The 21,150-nt window shown below is 48.0% G+C and overlaps 1 protein-coding gene across 1 annotated transcript; it reads left to right on the top strand.

Annotated features, from left to right (window-relative positions):
* Positions 1-233: 233 nt before the first annotated feature.
* On the top strand, positions 234-2,898 carry LOC142025776 (olfactory receptor 14C36-like). The gene is made up of 2 exons (XM_075018461.1): positions 234-279; positions 1,916-2,898. The coding sequence occupies exons 1-2, from the start codon at positions 234-236 to the stop codon at positions 2,896-2,898; spliced, it is 1,029 nt and encodes a 342-aa protein (XP_074874562.1).
* Positions 2,899-21,150: the final 18,252 nt, after the last annotated feature.

A 21,150-nucleotide genomic window follows, 5' to 3' on the forward strand; every position in this document is an offset into this window, starting at 1 on the left:
GGAGGCCCAGGGACACCTGGAGGGAGCCCAGAGGGGGCAGAGAAAGTGCTGCCTTGGGCTGGTCCTCTGCTGCTGAGCTGGGCTGGGCTCCTGGGACAGAGGGAGCTCCTGGCAAGCAGGCAGCGCTGCAGAGAGACAGCTCTGCCCAGGAGCAGGGCTGGGGGCACTGCCTGCAGGCATCGAGAGGAGACCTGCAAGGCAGAGAGAGCTTAAAGGCAGCGTGGAGTGGGAGGATGCTGAGAGCTCACTGCGGGAGAAATCTTCACAGCCCTCTGCATGGTGAGTCTGTGGGTGCAGGGCAATAGAGCTTCAGTTCCTGCAGGGATCTCCGAACACTGGCACAGCTGACAGTGTGTGGGATCTGGCAGGGGGAATCTCTTCATTTCTCTGGCGCAGAGGAGAAGGGTGTGCTCCAGAGCAGGGCTTCCCTGCTGCCCTGTCAGAGGGACAGGGCATGAGGGCTGCCTTCTCCTGGCACCAGCTGCAGGGCTGTGAAGCCGGGTGTGCATGCAGGGGTGCCCAGGGCTGTCCTTCAGAGCAGGGTCCTGGTGTTTCAGGGGCTGAGTGGTGGAGCAGGGACTTTGCTGCCTGCCAGGGTCAGCACTCAGCCTGCGCAGGGAGCTCCCCATGACAGTGTGGGGAGAAGGTGTGGGTGAAAGAAACGACCCCTGGAAGGGCAGAGCAGGGTGCTTCTGCTGTCAAGAGGGTGCTGCGTGGGTCAGGTTTGCTCACAGCTTAAGCTTGGGCATGGATTTTGGAGAAGAACGTCAAGGCAGCATTTACCTTTAAGGTAAGGACTCTTTGCTATGAATTTTTCTCATCCTCGTGAGTGGTTGTACAGTGTGACATTAAAATATATTTCTCCCCTCTGGAGAAGGCACCGAGATTCTAGTTGTCCTTAGGACTTGTCTCAAGTGCTCCTTAACCCCTGCACACACAGAGATGCCCCTGGGCAGTTCCCAGCGGCCAGGAGGGGTCTGCAGGGCAGAGCTGAGCACGCAGCGGGTGGTTTGGGGTCTATGAGCAGGGACAGGGAGGTGACAAGAGGACGGAGAAGCAGCTGCTGACAGGGACAGCTCCAGGCAGCAGAGACAGGGGCAGGGAGTGAAAGGAGGCAGCTGCTCCCAGAAATGCCATGGGAGGGGGGATTCAGGCACCTCCCTGCCATCAGTGGAGAAAACCCGTGGTCTTTTGTCCCACCCAGCAGAGCCTCTGCCCTTATGGCCATGGGGACTCAGTCACCTTCTCAGTTGGGTCAGCCCTGAAGAGAAGAAATTATCAAATGCCCTACCGTCTGTCCCTCTCCTGCCTCCATTGGCAGCAGGTCTGTAGTGTTTATCCATTTTTGTCCTCCTGTCCCTGCTCCTCTTGTTCTTGTCACTGGAGAGTAATAGGGAGGGGGGATTTGGGTGCATTTCAGAGATTTGTCCATGTGAGTTAAATATCCCAGTCCCCTTCTAATCCCCAGGCTCCCAGTGATGCAAATGACAAAACTCTCCTTTCAGGATACCCCGTCTTTAGGACACTTGCTTCTTTCCCTGCCAAAAGCACTCCTGAAGTGATGTGTGGAAACCAGAACAAATACTCAAAACAAAAACCCCAGTTTGGGTTGAAGTGGGAGTGACAATGCTGCAAAGCTCTTTGATATGACAAATGGATTTAATCTAAGATGACCCCATGTTCCTATTTACCTCTTGCTGTAGGTCAGGACTGACTCCCCCAGAGCCCACAGCAGAGCCCGCTGCTCCCAGTGGCACCCTCAGCCAGCACCAACCATATGTCTCAAGAAAGGGAGCTGCCAAAGGTCTTTCTGAAATAGGAGAGGAGGCTTCAGTGGGATTTCTATGAGAAATGCATTAAGTTTAGCTCAGAGAAGTCTCTTCTAACTTGTCAATGACTTTTCCCTCATGAACAGTGCCCCATGCCCAGAAGAAGCGAATGTCCAACAGCAGCTCCACCACTGAGTTCCTCCTCCTGGCATTTGCAGACACGCGGCAGCTGCAGCTCGTGCACTTCTGGCTCTTCCTGGGCATCTACCTGGCTGCCCTCCTGGCCAACGGCCTCATCATCACTGCCGTAGCCTGCGACCACCGCCTCCACACCCCCATGTACTTCTTCCTCCTCAACCTCTCCCTCCTCGACCTGGGCTCCATCTCCACCACTGTCCCCAAATCCATGGCCAATTCCCTGTGCGACACCAGGGCCATCTCCTACAGGGGATGTGCTGCACAGGTATTTTTCTTTCTCTTCTTGATTGTAACGGAGTATTGTGTGCTCACCATCATGGCCTACGACCGCTACGTTGCCATCTGCCAACCCCTGCACTACGGGACCCTCCTGGGCAGCAGAGCTTGTGTCCACATGGCAGCAGCTGCCTGGGGCAGTGGGTTTCTCTATGCTGTGCTGCACACGGCCAATACATTTTCACTACCGCTCTGTCAGGGCAATGTTCTGGGCCAGTTCTTCTGTGAAATCCCCCAGATCCTCAAGCTCTCCTGCTCACGCTCCTACCTCAGGGAAGTTGGGCTTCTTGTGCTTAGTGCCTGTTTAGCATTTGGTTGTTTTGTTTTCATTCTTTTCTCCTATGTGCAGATCTTCAGGGCTGTGCTGAGGATCCCCTCTGAGCAGGGACGCCACAAAGCCTTTTCCACGTGCCTCCCTCACCTGGCCGTGGTCTCCCTGTTTATAAGCACTGGCATGTTTGCCTACCTGAAGCCCCCCTCCATCTCCTCCCCATCCCTTGATCTGGTGGTGGCAGTTCTGTACTCGGTGGTGCCTCCGGCAGTGAACCCCCTCCTCTACAGCATGAGGAACCAGGAGATCAAGGATGCCCTGAGGAAAACGATGAGCGGGTGCTTTTCAGAAGCAATTAACTTTCGTTTTGCAGAGCACTCCTAATGTAACTCATTACAGGCTGTCGTGGTTTAACCCCAGCCAGCAACTAAGCACCATGCTGCTGCTCACTCAGTCCCCCCACATCCAGTGGGATGGGTGAGAAAATCGGGAAAAGAAGAGAAACTCGTGGGTTGAGATAAGAACGGTTTAATAGAACAGAAAAGAAGAAGCTAATAATGATAATGATAACACTAATAGAATGGCAACAGTAATAATAAAAGGATTGGAATGTACAAGTGTTGCACAGTGTAATTGCTCACCATCTGCCGATCGACGCCCAGTCTGTGCCCGAGCAGCGATCCCCCCACCCCCACTCCTCCAAGTTTATATACTAGATATGATGTCGCATGGTATCAAATACCCTGCTGGCCACTTTGGGACAGCTGCCTTGGCTGTAGCCTCTCCCAACTTCTTGTGCCCCTCCAGCTTTCTCGCTGGCTGGTCATCAGAAGCTGAAAATTCCTTGACTTTAGACTAAACATTACTTAGCAACAACTGAAAACGTCAGTGTTACTGTCATTCTTCTCATACCTAACTCAAAACATAGCACTATACCAGCAACTAGGAACACTATAACTCTAGCCCAGCTGAAACCAGGACACTATCCACCCCTTATTCTGTACCATTGACCTCATGCTTACTTCCCATACCTTCAGTTACATCCTGGTCAATAATCATCACATTTTCCGTCCTTTTGAGATGTATAGACAATTGTATATATGTATACACACAGAGAGATATCATTCCTTTAGGTTATGGGTCATGTTTTTATGAAAAGTTCATTTAGTTCCCGACTCTGGGCTCCATCTGTCATAGCAGTCTTTCTGGGCAGGAGGGATGGTGCAAAGTCCACTAAGTCAGCAGAGCAGGATTGGGCTTCAGTGTGGTGTGACAAGCAGGCGACATTGGACACAGTAGGACGACGGTGTACACCGTTGGATTGTTGCATGCTGGAGTCTGTTCTGGTTCCATCAGTACTGCATTTCACTCAGTTTTATCACAGTTCATTCTTGCTTGAGCTAAGTGATTCTTACTGTAGTACTATGGATGTAGGAGCTAACAATTATAGTACTGATAACAGACAGTAGCAGGGTTATATAGCAACTAATGTCATACAGTTTAATTCTGGCTATTCTCACTTAAAATCAAATCCCCTTGAGGCACACATCGGACTTCCCCATCTTTTCCCATCACCCACCAAGTGCACCCGGGCCCTTGAGCAAAAGCAATCCCACCAATGGGTTTACCTTTGCCTGAGGCAGGACTAACCCAGACTGTCTTCCCTAACATATTTTTCATGTGCACTACAGGGACTTTTTCCCCTTCTACAGTACGTAAAAATTCTGATTGGGCAGGGCCACTCCGATTGGCAGATCCTCTGGGGTTGGCTAACCAGGTGGCTCTTGCTAAATGTGTATCCCAATGGTTGAAGGTTCCACCCCCCATTGCTCTCAATGCAGTCTTTAACAGTCCATTGTATCGTTCAATTTTCCCAGAGGCTGGTGCATGATAGGGGATGTGATACACCCACTCAATGCCATGCTCTTTGGCCCAGCTGGCCATGAGGTTGTTTGGGAAATGTGTCCCGTTGTCTGACTCAGTTCTTTCTGGGGTACTGTGTCACCATAAGACTTGGTTTTCAAGGCCCAGGATAGTGTTCTGGGCGGTGGCATGGGGCACAGAATATCTTTCCAGCCATCCGGTGGTTGCTTCCACCACTGTAAGCACATGGCGCTTGCCTTGGAGAGTCTGTGGGAGTGTGATATAGTCAATCTGCCAGGCCTCCCCATATTTCTATTATTTCAGCCATTGCCCTCCATACCACAGGAGCTTTCACTGCTTGGCTTGCTTAATTGCGGCACATGTTTCACGTTCATTGATAATCTGTGCAATAGTGTCCATGGTCAAGTCCACCCCTCGATCACAAGCCCATCTCTATGTTGCATCTCTTCCCTGATGGCCTGAAGTATCATGGGCCCACCGAGCCATAAATAGCTCACCCTTATGTTGCCAGTCCAGGTCCACCCGAGCCACTTCAATCTTGGCAGCCTGATCCATCTGCTGATTGTTTTGATGTTCTTCAGAAGTGTACCCACTCTTCCGTACATGAGCATCTAATTTTCCAACCAGATTCTCTAGCCCGGGCACAATATCTTGCCACAGTGCGGCAGCCCTGATGGGTTTACCTCTGTGCTGCCAGTTGCTCTGCTTCCATTGCTGCAACCACCCGCGCAGGGCATTTGCTACCATGCATGAGTTGGTATAGAGAAAGGGCACTGGCCACTTCTCTCCTTCAGCAATGTCCTGGGCAACTGGGGTTTCCTATGCGAGCCCGTTGTGTGATCAGTGCGACCCACTGACTCCATGTGGCATCAGTTGCCCCTGATGAACATCCAGCCCAGCACTGGCAGTCGGGGTGCCAAGAGGAGGTATGTTTCAATACCAACCACTTCTGAGGCAGCTCGAACTCCTTCATAAGCTGCAAAAATCTCTTTTTCAGTTGGAGTGTAGCAAGCCTCAAATCCTGGATATCCCAGGCTGCAAAACCCCAGGCGTCAGCCTTGGGTTTCCCCAGGTGCTTTCTACCAGAGGCTCCAGGTAGGGTCATCCTCCCCTGTTGCAGTATAGAGCACATTTTTAACATCTTCTCCTGCCCGGACTGGCCCAAGGGCTACTGTATGAACAACCTCCCGCTTAATTTGTTCAAAGGCTGGTTGTTGTTGTGGACCCCACATAAAATCATTCTTCTCCTGGGTCACTTGGTAGAGAGGGCTTACACTCAGACTGTACCTTGGAATATGCATTCTCCAAAAGCCCACAACACCTAGGAAAGCCTGGGTTTACTTTTGACTAGTCGGTGGAGAAATAGCTGCTATTTTGTGGATCATGTCCACTGGGATTTGACAAAGTCCATCTTAAGATATTATTCCTAACAACTGGATCTCCCATGCAGGTCCCTTGAACTTACTTTCCTTTATGGCAAAACTGGTTTTCAGAAGGATTTGGATTATTTTCTTCCCTTTCTCAAAGATTTCTTCTGCTGTGTTGCCCCATACGATGATGTCATCAACGTATTGCAGGTGTTCCGGACCTTCCCCCTTCTCCAGTGCAGTCCATGGCAAATGGTAGGCCTGTGTTTCTGCCCCTGGAGCAGCTGATTCCCGGTGTACTGGACACCCCTGCAAGTAAAGGCAAATTGTGGACGACACTCTGCTGCCAGAGGGATTGAGAAAAACGCATTAGCAATGTCCATTGAGGCATACCACTTGGCTGCCTTTGACTCTAGTTCGTATTGAAGTTCTAGCATATCTGGAATGGCAGCACTCAGCAGTGGCGTAACTTCATTCAGGCCACGGTAGTCTACTGTTAGTCTCCACTCCCCATTAGACTTTTGCACTGGCCATATGGGACTATTAAAAGGTGAACGAGTTTTCCTAATCACTCCTTGGGTCTCCAATTGATGAATCAATTTGTGGATGGGAATCAGGAAGTCTCGGTTGTTGCGATATTGCCGCCAGTGCACTGTTGTGGTAGCAATTGGCACTTGTTGTTCTTCAACCTTGAGCAACCCCACAATCGAAGGGTCTTGAGAGAGACCAGGCAGGGTAGACAGCTGTTCAGTGCCCTCTGTCTCCAAGGCAGCTATACCGAAAGCCCATCGATACGCCTTTGGATCCTTAAAATCCCCCCTCCTGAGATAGTCTATGCCAAGGATACACGGAGCCTCTGGACCAGTCACAATGGGGTGTTTCTGCCACTCATTCCCAGTTAGGCTTACTTCAGCTTCCAATACAGTTAACTCTTGGGATCCCCCTGACACACCAGAAATACAGATGGGTTCTGCCCCTTTATAACTTCATGCCACTAGAGTACACTGTGCGCCCGTGTCTACTAAAGCCTTGTACTCCTGTGGGTCTAACGTGCCAGGCCATCGAATCCACACAGTCCAATAGACACGGTTATCCCTTTCCTCCACCTGGCTGGAGGCAGGGCCCCTCTAATTCTGGTCAGAGTGCCCACTACTCACTACTCATAAAACTGGCTCAGAAGTCCTTTCAAGAGGATCAGAAATAAGATCAGCCCTTCTACTCTCTTTGGAAACTGGAGCAGCATTTATCCTGGTAGAATCCCCTTTTGTGGTGGTTTTTCCTTGCAACTCACGTACCTGTGCATTTAAGACTGAGGTTGGTTTTCCAGCCCATTTCCTCGTGTCCTCTCTGTGGTCACGTAGGTAAAAACCACAAGGCACCTTGTGGTGTGTATCTTCTATATTCTCTCCCTCTGGCAGAGGAATGCTCACTCCTAATGGCTGAGACATTGGTCCTTACAAGTGGGGAGTAGGACGTATCCTCTTTCATTTGTTGGACATCCTGGGACAGCTTCTCCACAGACAAAATGCAGGCTTGTAGGGAGGAGGAGAGATTTTCTTCATATTGCCGGAGTTGGTGAGCCACTTCATGCACTGTTGGTGCCTCTTAGTCTTTCCAGGTCATTATCACCAGTGAGTTGGCATAGGACAATGGTGCGCTCCTTACAAACTTCTGCCACATGGGTCATGTGCATTGGACTTTGTCTGGATCTTTGGGTAATTGTGGGTTGTCTGGATCGTAATGAATTTTCTCTAGCACAGGTAATTCCCTCAGGTATTGGATACCTCTTTCCATGGTGGTCCACTTGCTTGACTGACATAGAACATCTTCCTTAAAGGGGTAGCTTTCCTTCACGCTTGACAGGAGTCGCCTCCAGCGGCTGATGGCTTGTGTCCCTTTTCCAATTGCCTTGTCAATGCCACCTTCCCTGGTAAGTGATCCCAGCTGCTTGGCTTCCCTACCTTCTAATTCCAAGCTACTAGCCCCGTTGTCCCAGCATTGGAGCAGCCAGGTGATAATATGCTCACCTAGACGATGGCTGAAATCTTTTTGCATTTCCCACAGCTCACTCAAGGATAGGGATTGAGTGATTACCTCTGGTTCTGACTCTTCCTCCTCTTCTTGTTATGACCCTGGTTCATCTTCATCCTTCACAAGGCGAACTGATGTTTTTGCAGATTTCTTCTTGTGTATGGGGGGAACTGATACTGGTGCAGTTGGTTTGCTGGATCATCCGATCGCCGGGGTTGGAATGCCTGCAGTGCCTATTGCCAGGGTTGGAGTGGCTGCAGTGCCTGTCACCTTTTTTGTTAGATCCAGAGACCTTCTCTTCCCCTTGAGGGTCCTGAGTGGTGTTGAACAGGGCTCGACAGGCATGGGCCAGGCCCCAGCATGTTGCAGTGATGTGTGGTCTCTCTGGAGTTGCCACGGTGACAGCATACTTTTTCCAAATATTTTACTAGTTCTCCAGATTCTGCACTTGTTTGGGGTAAAGTTCCAAAACACTGGAGGTGCCCAATGTTCTACGTACTCGCCCATACTACCCTCCACACCCTGCCACTCAAAATTATCCAGACTTGGGGCAGATCTCTGGGTGATCTTAAATAGTTGTTTAACATTAAACAAGAACTAAACCACATTCAGGACCATGCTAGTTTCTAGCAAGAGGACCATGCTGGTGTCAACATCCCAAGGGTATCCAAGGGTATTTGAATTTTCCAAAATTCTCTAATGCCATGGTAACTAGACTGGAGGAGAAGGGAAAGGGTAGGGAAGGTGTCTCACCCTCAGACTGGCTCTCCGAGGAGGAAGGGTAGATGCTGTAATTATTAATAGTTTCCCACGGATGGATACCAAAGTATAGAGGTGACGACAATGCTGAGTGCAAATACTGGATTAATCCCACAGCCGATGACTTTATCATACCATAAGCCAGTATTACACAATACATCAAAGCGAAAACCTTAATCCACCTCCCATGGATGATAAGCAGCAGCACGGGGACTACATACAGCAAGCAAGATGATACATAACAGAACTCTGAAAACAAGTGGCACAACTCTAAGACCTCATAAATCAGCATAGTGACCATGAACTATTAAACTAATATAATGAATGCTTGTAACAAATTCATTTTAACAAGCTGTGGTCAGGTACATCATTATCTCAATCCTTCGTGCCCCATGTTGGGTGATAAAAAGGACTGTCATGGTTTAACGCCAGCCAGAAACTAAGCACCACGCAGCCACTTACTCTCTCCCCCCCATCCTGTGGGATGGGGGAGAGAACTGGAAAAAAAACAAGTAAGACTCATGGCTTGAGATAAGAACAGTTTGACAGAACAGCAAGGAAGAAACTAATCATGATAGTCACAATAATAAATTGACAATACTAATAATAAAAGGATAGGAATATTCAAGTGATGCACAATGCAATTGCTCACCACCTGCCGATCGATGCCCAGTTAGTTCCCGAGCAGCGATTCCCCCTAGCCCCACTCTCCCCAGTTTATATACTAGATGTGACTTCACATGGTATGGAATACCCCGTTGGCCACTTTGGGCCAGCTACCCTGGCTCTGTCCTGTGCCAAATTCTTGTGCCCCTTCAGCATTCTCGCTGGCTGGGCATGAGAAGCTGAAAAATCCTTGACTTCAGACTAAACACTACTTAGCAACAACTGAAAACATCAGTGTTGTCAACATTCTTCTCATACTAAATCTAAAACAGAACACTCTATGAGCTACCAGAAAGAAAATCAACAGTATCCCAGGCGAAACCAGGACGCTTATCCTCTGGGCCTTTTTTGAAAGGTGAACACAACATTTGCCTTTTGCCAGGGGAGTCCTCCCAGTCTCCATGACCTTTCAAAGATGATGGAGAGCGGCCTCACTCTGACATCATCTTGCTCAGTCAGCACCCTTGGGTGTAACTCACCCATTCCCCTGTACTGGTAAGGGATGAGTTTGCTCAAGTAGCCCCTGATTTGATTGCTTTTCACCATGGGCTGTTCTCCTCCAGCATCCTGCCTCAAGGCACCACGGCCTGGGAGACCTTGCTGGTGAAGACTGAGCAAAGAGGACATAGAGTAACTCAGAGCTATGTACACCTCTTCTTACTAAATTCAGCAGTGGCCACACATTATCTTTGTTTCTTCATTAAGTCTTGATGGATTAGTGTCGGGGGATGCAACGGGTCTGCAGAATGCCTGACAATTCGAGAACAGCATGACCTTGAGCAGCTTTTAGTGTATCCTTGAAAGTCTGGAAAGATCCAAGAAGAGCGGTACAAAAACAAGATAATGATAAGAAAAACTGTCCTGACAAACTCACCGATCATGAATTGTTAGTTATTAACTAAACCAATCATATACTAACACATACTCTGAAGAAGGGGATAAAAAGGTGTGTTAGAACAATAAAGTAGCCATTTTGCATCATCTATTACTTGTCGTGTCCGTCTCTACCGCGACAGAGTAGTTGCTGTGAATGGGCAATTTAGAACGCTTAAAGAACCACCGTCAACGGTAGCAGCAAAAGTGGTTTCATTGAAATATGATGTGCAAAAGTGTGACTTAATGAAGTTTGATGGTAAGGCTCCCTCTGTTACCACCCAAAGGATATAACAATGATTCCAAGCTACCAATACAGAACCAATACAAAAGCTTAGTGCACCATGATACCAGGTTATGCACAATATCGGTCACTTACCAAAGATCTGCAGTTGGTAAGAGGTCTCTCAGCCTCGAGGAGCAACCTTGAGAGGTGTCCCAGCTCAAGGGGAGATCACTGCCATGCAGCCAGCTGCTTAGCAGGGAGAGCTCACAGGCAGCTCACTGAGGCTGTCATATTTATGGACTAAAGTGATTGGCTTGTAGTCATATTGCCTGTGATGGGGAAAGGTATGCATGAGACTCCTTGTACCCACCACTTTGCTCCTTGATAAATACGTCTCAGAAAAGCCACCCACTATTCATGTGTTCATCACATGATCGGTGTTCCAAGCTCATAGGCATCGGCGCTCACTGTGTCACTCTGCTCCTTGGTGGGTTTTCAGAGAACAAATTGGAACTAGAGAAGTTCTTGGCCCGGTTGTGGCTTAGGCCTTTACCTCCTTTGGAGCCTGAACAAAACTCCTGCTAGTTTGATCAAGGAGTCAAGTGCATCCGACACAGCAGTAATGGCTCATGATGATGCCCTTGCATTCCGTTTTGAGTTTCAACTGAATATCTATCTGGACCATTGCCAGCCTTGGAGGATGCTGTCCTTGAGGACCAGCTGTACTGAGCTCTGTTGCTCCTCAATGTTCTGACCATCGGATCCCCACTGTGGCTACCAAATGTGGGCATTGTTTGATAGCAAATAAAGAGCAGTGAGATCTATCCAGCTTCTCCAACCTTTGTTGCTCACAGCTCCACTTAGGTATGACATGTAGATGTGAACTGCCTTAGTATAAACATGTCCTTGGAACACAGTTTCTCCATTCAAAGTGTTTGTAGGAAATGCATTTTGGGGAATAGCTGCATAAATCTAGATTTACATAGGGGGTGAGGAATTCTCAGCAGCTTGCTGGTGCATGCCTGTGTCCCTATGAAAAAAGGCCAACATTAAAGTTCTTAAGATGAACACTTTTTGCCCATTTATTACACCAAGGTCCTTTCTGCATATGTTTCAATGTCTGTCTGACATCTTCATTGAGGGGTTGATTCCTCAGCTGTCCAGACCACAGGCTGCCCTACCCTGTCCTACGCCTGTGCCTTTTTCCCGTGGCTTTTAGCCACCCCCCTCCTTCCCCACGTCACTCTGATTGTCCTGGGTTGGGCTGGCATAGAGCTAACTTTCTTCCTAGTAGCTGGAAGACTGTTATGTTTTGGGTTCAGTATGAGAAGAATGTTGAGAACACACTGATGGTTTCAGTTGTTGCTAAACAGTGTTTAGACTAGCAGTCAAGGATTTTTCAGCTTCTCATGCCCAGACAGCAAAAAGGCTGGAGGGGCACAAGAAGTTGGGAGGGGACACAGCCAGGACAGCTGACCCAAACTGGCCAAAGGGAGTGGGGTTGGGAGGGATCACTGCTCAGGAACAAACTGGGCATCAGTCAGCGGGTGGTGAGCAATTGCTTTGTGCGCTACTTGTTTTGTATACTCCAATCCTTTTATTGTTCTTACTGTCATTTTACTATTGTTATTATTATCATGATTAGTTTCTTCCTTTCTGTTCTATTAAACTCTTCTTATCTCAACCAACGAGTTTTACTTTTTTTTTTCCCCAGTTCTCTCCCCCATCCCACTGGGTGTGGGGGGAGTGAGTAAGTGGCTGCGTGGTGCTTAGTTGCTGGCTGGGGTTAGACCACAACAATGAGCTTGGGAGCTAAAGGCTGCCTAGCTTCACCTTGGATGAGGAGCGTGTCCCAGAGTGTGTCCTCTTGGGTTGCATTTCTGGGTTTCTGAAAAAGACAGTGACTGGATGAACCCAGGGCTGATCATGCCTGATCATCCCCTCTGCTTCCCGTGATGAAGGGGCTGCACCTGTGGATGAGGGGAGGGCAGTGTCATTTACCAGGGCTGCAGCAAGACTTTGATCACCATCCCCCCAATATTCTCATTTCCATGAACACACAGACGGGAGGGATGGGCCAGCAGGCACCTCATGGTATCCAGCAAGGACGAGTACAAAGTCCTGCCTCTAGGGTCATGGATGCCTTGCAGTGACAGAGATTAGGGATGGCCTGTCTGGGTTGTAGGTCCATGGAAAAGTCTCTTGTGGTCCCACATAGGGGGGCATTGATAAACAGCCTCATAAATGGAAATCACTCTGTTTGGGCAACATAGTCCAACCCTTAAAATCAGGCAGGGTGAATCCCATTCCTGGCAAAGACCGCACATAAACAGAAGAGAGTCGCCTGCACCTGCCCAGCTTTGCCCTTGGCATAGTGAGCACCCTTTGGGCCTGGCTGTAGAAGAGCTGCAATGATACGGCTGTGCCCTTGGGGCCTCTGTGTATCGGTTGGGGTCTGGCACTTGGAGGGCCATGGTGTTATGCCATTGTATACCTCATAAGATCTGGCCATCTTAAAAAAATGGCATGATGAGTGTCAAGAGCCTGAAGGGAAAGAGGTGCAGGCATGAACAGTGTAACACAGCCTGCAGTAGAGTTGGCCAAATGCTCTGGCAAGGCTGAAAGGCCGAAAGGAACCGATGTCTTTGTCCCCGTGGCTATGGCAGTTGCTTCTGCCAGCGAGGCCTACCAGAAGAAACTTTCTTCTGAAGGCTCTGGACTTTGTTTCGTCCTCACCCCTGCTTCTGGAGGCCTGCAGGTGTCATAGAATTTCCTGCACTTGGCATTGCTCACCCTCACATCCCACTGCCCCCAGGAAGAGCCCTGAGCCACGCGTGAGGGACAGGAACGGTGGTCCCAGGGCCTGGGGGTGAGGCCTTGGCTTTCTGCTTCATCAAACAAAGCCAGGCTTTTCTCAGCATCAGAGCCACCTGCACAGTGCCTTGGCCTACCTGGAATCACAGCCTCCAATTATCTGCTCTAACGAGTCCATGGGGAGCCTTTGACAGTCATAGTTCTCAATGGGGCCCATTAATGCTGCAAGGTACTTTGAGTTTTTCTTCTGACTTCTTGAGCAGTTTCTTCAATCTCCTCTCAGTACCTGAGGTTCCTTTAATGAGTCCCAAATGCACTATGGGGCTCATTAAAATACAGAAAGCTCTAACGAGCCATGTCTCTTCCTGTAACGTTCTTCAAGTCTCCAAGATTTGTACAGCTAATTAGAGAAGTTACCTAGTGTAGTTAAGGAGGAAGGTTTCAAAGTGCATCTAATTTTTTTTAATTGTATTTTAAAGGATATTTTCTATTACTTTTCATTTTAAGGAAGAGATCATAGAAGCATTCTGTGCTTGATACTGATGCAGACAGTCTCCTCAGGGTGACTGGACAGGTACAGAAAGCAGTCCCTTGAGGTCTGACACAGTATAGACAACCTTGCTCCTCACCTCTCCAACCTCACCACTTCTGCCTTTGGCCACCTGGGACTTAGATCACTTTGCCTTACATCAGACTTCTCCACCCAAGGCTGAAGCTGGATGTTACAGCTCCCTTGCATCAGCTCCCACCTGCCCTCCTGAGAGAACTGGCTGCACATGGGCACAGCAGGACTTTTGGTCTTTGGAAGCAAGCAAAGCAAACTAAAGCATGCTGAAGTTTCATAAACAATAAAAGACACTCCGCAATCATACGCTAAGTACAAGCTGCGTCTAATGAGGTTGCCTCTCTACAAGGAATAATCTTATGAGAAATATTTTAGGTAGGGAGGTGAAAAAGGTAGATACAAACATCATTAAAGACTTGGCTAAGGAGACAATTAGACTTCTGAAAGACAGGCAAGCTTTTAACTCCCTGAAGCTCAAGCAGCAACCAGAAAAGTGAGAGGTACCTGAATGAAGAAAGAGTAGGAGAAAAAGAACATTGGCAAATAATGAAAATGGCCTTTGTCTGGACAGCCTGCATCTGAACAGATGGCTTTTGAAATGGTCATTGTATTGGGACAGCTGAAAGTATAAGAGAGATTACAGGAAAACAATACAGCACGTAACAGGCAGAATAGTGATACTGAAGTTACTGGGGAAGATGGCTATTTCTTTGGAATATCCCTTTTGAAAGGTGATGGGATTGGTAGAGGTCTGTTTGCACGGCCCCTTGGTCGGGACTTGAACTCGGCGAGTTGCAAGCTAAGTTTTCGTGCAAGCTGGGTGAAACCGAAACTGAGTATTTGTGGAGAGTTTCTTTAACGGGGGGCGACCGGATGCTGTTGAGTGATGATGAAGCAAGAAATTACTGGGGACCAGGAGTATTTCTGAATGATGGACCAACAGGGGATCGATCAATAACGTCCTGAGTAGCTTACTGGGCTGGGGGTGTGGACCCAAGGGAGAGAGGAGAACCTATTACTAGCCGGGTAATGGGACTGCTGGAGTTAACAGAGGGAGTGCAAAAATCCGCCTGTGTTCAGGCTGTGTATGATAGAGGGCAGCAAGGGATACTGGTGACTGCACCGGTGGATCCCCGCCACCTCAGAGTCCTTATTAGAGGTCTGCCGGACGCTTTAAAAATACATGTTCAGGCCCTCAGAGAAAGAATCCAGGGGGCCATTGATCGTAACCGACAGAACCCCCGGGGGCCGGCCGCGCATGTGATGACTTGGGAGGAAGTTCTGCACAGCACAGTAGTTTACAGGCACGAGATGGGATGGGCGGAGCCGAGCGGTGGCACGGAAGGCGGCAGGAAGTTCCGGGCAGCCAGCTGTAAGCCCCGCCCCCTTGAGCGGTCTCAATCTCGTGGGTGGGCGGACCGGAATTACGATCCCGAAAGGAACGCTCTCTGGCAGAAAGCACTGGCACTGGGGGCACCCTGAGCCATGCTGGACAGGCAGTCCACTGAGGACATCCGGAAGTTGGTGGAGTTGCTAGAGGGGAAAGCTAGAGAACAGAGGGAAGCACCAGCAACCCCGCTCCCTTGGGAGGAGAAACGGAGCCCTTTTGCGGCACTGCGAGAGGAACTGGACAGGCAAAAAAACTAGAAGTTTGGGTTTCAGGCCACCCGGTCCGCATGGTAAATACTTGCCAATGGTCTGCCGATAAAGAGCCTTATACATGAATTCCTGTGGGCCCAAAATGGGTAAGTTTGGAATTCTTAATCGATACAGGAGCCCAAATTAGTGTTTTAAATGAACAACAAACTAGTGAGCTGGGAATCAGGCCATCAAGAAAGGCTATAAACATTAGAGGAGTAACAGGGGCAACAGAAAAATGCCCCATAGCTCGAACCCAACTTTGGCTACCGGGGGAAAAAAGAATGACAGCTGTGGAGGTGGCTTTAAGCCCCTATGAGGGAAATATACTGGGATTTGATGTGCTGGCAGGCAGACGATGGTATCTACCCAATGGCAGGGTGTGGAGCTTCGGGGGCAGGGAGGCAGAGGCTATTCATGTGAGAGCATTGCAGGTTGCTCCTGCACTACCACAATCTAAGGTAACCCGTGTCCCTCAATACCCACTTCCAGCTGTGGCCAAACGGGGCATTTCGGAAGTAATTAACGATCTGGAGAAAAGAGAGATCATCAGTCGCACACATTCTCCTTACAATTCCCCTGTTTGGCCAGTCCATAAATCAGATGGAAGGTGGCGACTAACAATTGAATATAGAAGATTGAATAGTAATACCCCACCATTAACTTCTGCCGTCCCAAGTATCACCTTAGTGATAACAGCAATACAGGCTGCAGCCCACCCATGGATGGCTGCTTTAGATGTCAAAGATATGTTTTTTATGGTTCCCCTAAGGGAAGAAGACAAGCCCCAGTTCGCCTTCACTTGGGAAGGGACCCAATACACCTTTAGTCGACTTCCCCAGGGATACAAGCACTCCCCTACTATTGCTCACAATGCTTTAGCCAAGCTCCGGCCCAGCATATCAGACAAGGCAAGGCTCTTTGGGGCATGTGGCAGGTTGATTACATTGGTCTTCTGAGACCATCTCATGGGAGTGGAAAGAGTCACCACCTCAGTGCCCAGAGGATAATCTCGGGCTTCCAACCCTGTGACTCGGTTTTAAGTCTGAGGCCTAGTTTGTGCTTTTTTACAGGACCATGAAGGAACGAGTCATTCCAGTCCTTTTGCTGACAGTGATGACGGTGACTGGTGTGGATGGTGAAGATCTGGATGATAATGTTGTGGCAAAACGATGGACATTAATATATCGCGAGTCCTTGACCTCGCATGAGAGCAATGTAACAATTATAGTTGGAGGTTCAGATTGGATGGGGAGGAGGTTATACTCATGTTGTTTATAGTTGGTCACCAGGTGCAGTAAATGCTAGTTCAGTATGAAACACCAGACGTGACTATATCCTCCAACTAACCCATGGAATCACGGGGTGGAGTTGGAATGGTACTACACTATGCCCGGAAATTTCATGGGGGCAACTGTGTATGGTACTCAAGGGACATCGATAGAGCACCCTAGAACTGAGTTTACAGCTATCAACCTAAGCCAACGCTACATCTAACAATTTGGGGACTCTCAAACAATTGGTTATAACATATCGGTAAAATGACTATCAAAAATTGGGCTGTATTGGATTAGATGCCAAAGAAAGAGAAGGGTATATGTAAAGTTTTGACCATGTCAATGGACAACTGCTGAGTTCACTTCAAATGTGTCAATGTGGCTTCAAGACTAAATCAACGAGAGAATACGGCAAGAGACTCAGAGGCAATTGCTTCTGCACCAGGGAACAACTGGTTGGGAAAAGTTTAGATATTTTCAGATTTTCTTTTATGGGGTGGGCAATCAGCCTTCTCTAATCTTTAATAATACTTGTAGTTATGATTACTGTAATCTATATTGCAATAAGTTCTATCAAACATTTGGTAGTGAAGCCTGTACTAACGGTTAAGTATACTCCTTTAAACTGTCCATACACTGAATATTCCTGTGTTTGATATTCCACTTTAGTTCTAGACCAGAAGGGAGCGATGACCCACAATGGGCATCAAACTCACCAAATTGCACCCCCTTTTAACTTTGGAGGCAAGAGGTGACTGTACCACCACTCCAAAGAAACCAGTCGAATCATGACTGTGGTCACGGGGAGGATTGTGGCAGTACATCCCGCGCCCCCCATCCTGCCAGCAGGAAATGAAACTTCTCCAGGAAAGGAGAAGGGGAAGGAAGTCCTGGAGGATGCAGGCTGAAATTTGAACTGGCCAATCGATATGTGACAGGTACACCGAGGTGACCCTCCTAGCCAATACAATTAAATGACTGCAGCTCAGATCCGACAGGGGATCAGGCCCCATCAGCATGGGTTCATGAAAGGCAGGTCCTGCTTGACTAACCTGATCTCCTTCTAGACCAGGTAACCCACCTAGTTGTTGCCTATTTCTGGCGTGGCGACCTGGTTCAGGAACGGCGAGCTCCGTCCATCAGCTTGCAGACACCAATGTGGTGGACAGCAAATGGCGTTTATTGGTGATCGACACAGCATTATATAGCTTGGGTTTACAACGTCACTTCCATCTGCTTACGTCATAGACTAAACGCTATTGGCTATCCGGAGAGGGACCCTATATTTCCGTACAGCGCGACGTCTTCCGACCGCCAAGCCCTATCTATCCACATTTCCCCCCTCCTTATGCTTAACTATATAGGCTAATATAACCTATAAATATCCTAATACTTAACGTTAAGACTTAACTTCGATACTTAGCCCTGAGACTTATCTATAAGATATAACTATAGGACTTAACTTTAATTGACCTTAACTCTAAATAAAAAAAAGGTATATATCAAAATCTTACGGTAACAAACATAAGGCACATTAGACAGATATATTTCTAAATTAGTTAAAACGTAAGAATCTTAAAAAATATGTGTCATAAAAATAAAAAGATAAGGCACAACAAACGGGTGGAAGTTAAGGGGTAACTGGTAATAATGGGGTGTAACTTAGGGTAACTGAGGGACAATTGGGGGTAACACTGAGTGGGTATATTCTTATAACAGTTGCTGGCGTTCTACCAACATAATGTTAGCCCTCTCTAGCCGGCTCTTGACGAACGACACAATCTTATTCAGTATGCAGGGTCCAAAGATCAGTGCTATCATGATCATTGCGATCGGCCCTATCAAGGTAGATATCAGGGTGGTTAACCATGGTGAATGGTTAAACCATGATTTAAACCAACTTTGTTGTGCCTCTCGTTCCATTTTCCGTTTTTCTAATCCTTCTCGCAGTTTGGCCATAGTGTCTCTCACTATCCCGGTGTGGTCTGCATATATACAACACTCTTCTCTTAGTGCAGCGCACACCCCCCCCCATTGTAAGAACATCAGGTCTAATCCTCTTCGATTCTGTAACACTACTTCAGATAGTGATCTAATTGATTGTTCCAATGCACTTATTGATTGTTCAATTCTAGCCAGGTCCTCATCTACTGCCACTCTCAAGGTGCTAAATTCTTTGTTGCGCCAAGGATGCTACTCCTGTACCTAATCCCGCACCTCCTATGATCATTAGAGTAGCTACCGTTAGCGCTGTGAAGGGTTCTCGTTTTGACAGATGATGTTCTGGGGTAATTTGTGAGTCATAGGCAATTTGTGAGTCATAGGCAAATTCTTCGGAATGGTAAAATATTTTAGGGAGTATAGACACTTGGACACAATATTCTGAGGACTCATTAAATTTTTTTAACGACAAACAAGGTGTAACTCCAATAGTAGAACAAACCCACTTGGCATTTTTGGTCGGTATTAACCACTCGGAAGGGGGTTTATATTGTGTCTTATTAACACACAGTTGTTCTCTGTGCTTTGGGACTTTGCCTACACACACGCCCCTTCCCACCACCTGTGACAATGTAATGCCTTGTTTTTCTGTGTCCCATATACACTGGGCCGGATTTGTACCATTTGCCTGCATAGGTAGGTCACTCACTCCTATGGCCTCGTAAAAGGGTGGTCTTATTCCGTAACATAACCAGCAATGCTCTGTAAGATTCGAATTTGTTTTTTTCAATACTTGGTAGCTAGCTTGCATCATTTTCCAGAGAGGATTTCCATAAGGGATTCGGGTGCTATTGGGAGCCGCATTTTCGGTATTATCTGTGGTGCTATGTATTAAAGGTTTCGATGTTGGTGGGTTAAGAACCGGGTTAGGCCCGAGTGCTTGGGGTGCTTGTGGTATGGTCCTAAGGATTTGTACCACTACTCCCGGATCTTTGAAAGCGTTGTGAATAAATACTGACCACCTTCTTCCCACAATCCAACCCGTATTAGCTGGGTTTTGGATTTCCAGAATCAAATGGGAACAAGTACCTCTTTCAGCCAGTAATCCATCGCGCGCAAATTTTGGATGGTTACACCTATTTGGTCCCCATCTTACCCGCAAAAAATTTGTCCTCTCTTTCTGGTTTCCATCTATCACTTGTTACAATGGTCTCGCATCCCCAATATCCACAAAACCAGTATCCTGGATAGTTACAATAACTCTTTGCTGGATTTGAACTGGGACACCAATATGTTCCCCATATTGACTTAGGTCCTCCAATTCTGGAGAATAAATCAAAATTTGTTATCGTAAAAGTTGGGGCGCCTACTGTCACGTTTTCTCTTATCACTCGATCACTAGTAAGGTCTTGTAGGATCCACCTGAATGGCTGATGGGGATTGTAATCTGATTCTGCCTTTCCTGTAGTGACAAGCTCCGAAATCAGGATCACACAAAGGCATCGCAGCCTCCCCCGGTGGCGTTATTTTGCTGTCGTCCGGGCTCTGCCGGTGCGGAACTCCCAGGTTTGGACAGGACGCTTGCCGACTTGTCATTTTTTCTTGCCACCGGGACATACGGGTTACGGGGGTGTCCGATGATCCGGTCCTGTGGACAAAAACTCACAGTTTTCATTAGTTTTATTCTGGAGGTCCGGTTTAATGGACTTAAGCGGACATCACCTAACTTCTCCATCTTTTTTGACGGCGCCATACCCTTGCCCTGTAAGGACTAGCCTCCACCCTTGTTCCCATTCTCCCAGCTCATTTCTAATTATAACCAACGGGCCTTCTTCTAGCGCTCAAGTGGCTCAATGTTTTTGGGTAGGGCTTTTCACCTCTTCCCCTCTGGGGAATTGATTCAATGATAGCAGAGCAGTCGCTAGTAAGCGTGCTTGGTCTCCCGGGGGAATGGCGTTGACAAAACCTTCTGGTTTTGCTAATACCTCCAATTTAGAGTTCAGAGTTTGATTCGCTCGTTCTACTATGGCTTGTCCCGTGCTATTATACGGGATGCATTGTGTTAGGGTGATACCCCATTTCAAAGCAAATGCCTGGACTGATTTAGAGACAAAGTTCGGACCGTTGTCTGTTTTGATCTGATTGGGGACGCCAAGCTACGCCATGGCTGTCAGCCAATGTTGAATGGTTGCTTTGGAGTCAGTCCTAAGGTGTTGAGTGGCTACGATCACTCCGCTATATGTATCTACGGTTACCGCTAGCCACGCTCGAGGTTTCAGCAACTGGCAGAGTGTAAAATCCGTCTGCTGCACCTCAGAGGCCTTAAGACCTCTGGGGTTGACTCCACTGGACCACAGTGGTGTTTTCTGACAGTGGGGACACGTGGCTACTATGTGTTTCGCGTCAGTGACTGAGATCCTGCATTTCTTCGCTAATGCTTTAGCTCCAATGTGGAGAGACTCGTGTAACTGACGGGCGTCTCTTAGTGTCCACAATCCTTTTGCAGCGGCATCTGCTTTGTCGTTACTGGTTTGGAAAAACCCTTTAATTGGGCTGTGGCTGTTGACATGGATGACTGATATGGTGCCCTTTCGC

Source organism: Buteo buteo, chromosome 30 (assembly GCF_964188355.1).
Source record: "Buteo buteo chromosome 30, bButBut1.hap1.1, whole genome shotgun sequence".
In the NCBI taxonomy this organism is placed as follows: Eukaryota; Metazoa; Chordata; class Aves; order Accipitriformes; family Accipitridae; genus Buteo; species Buteo buteo.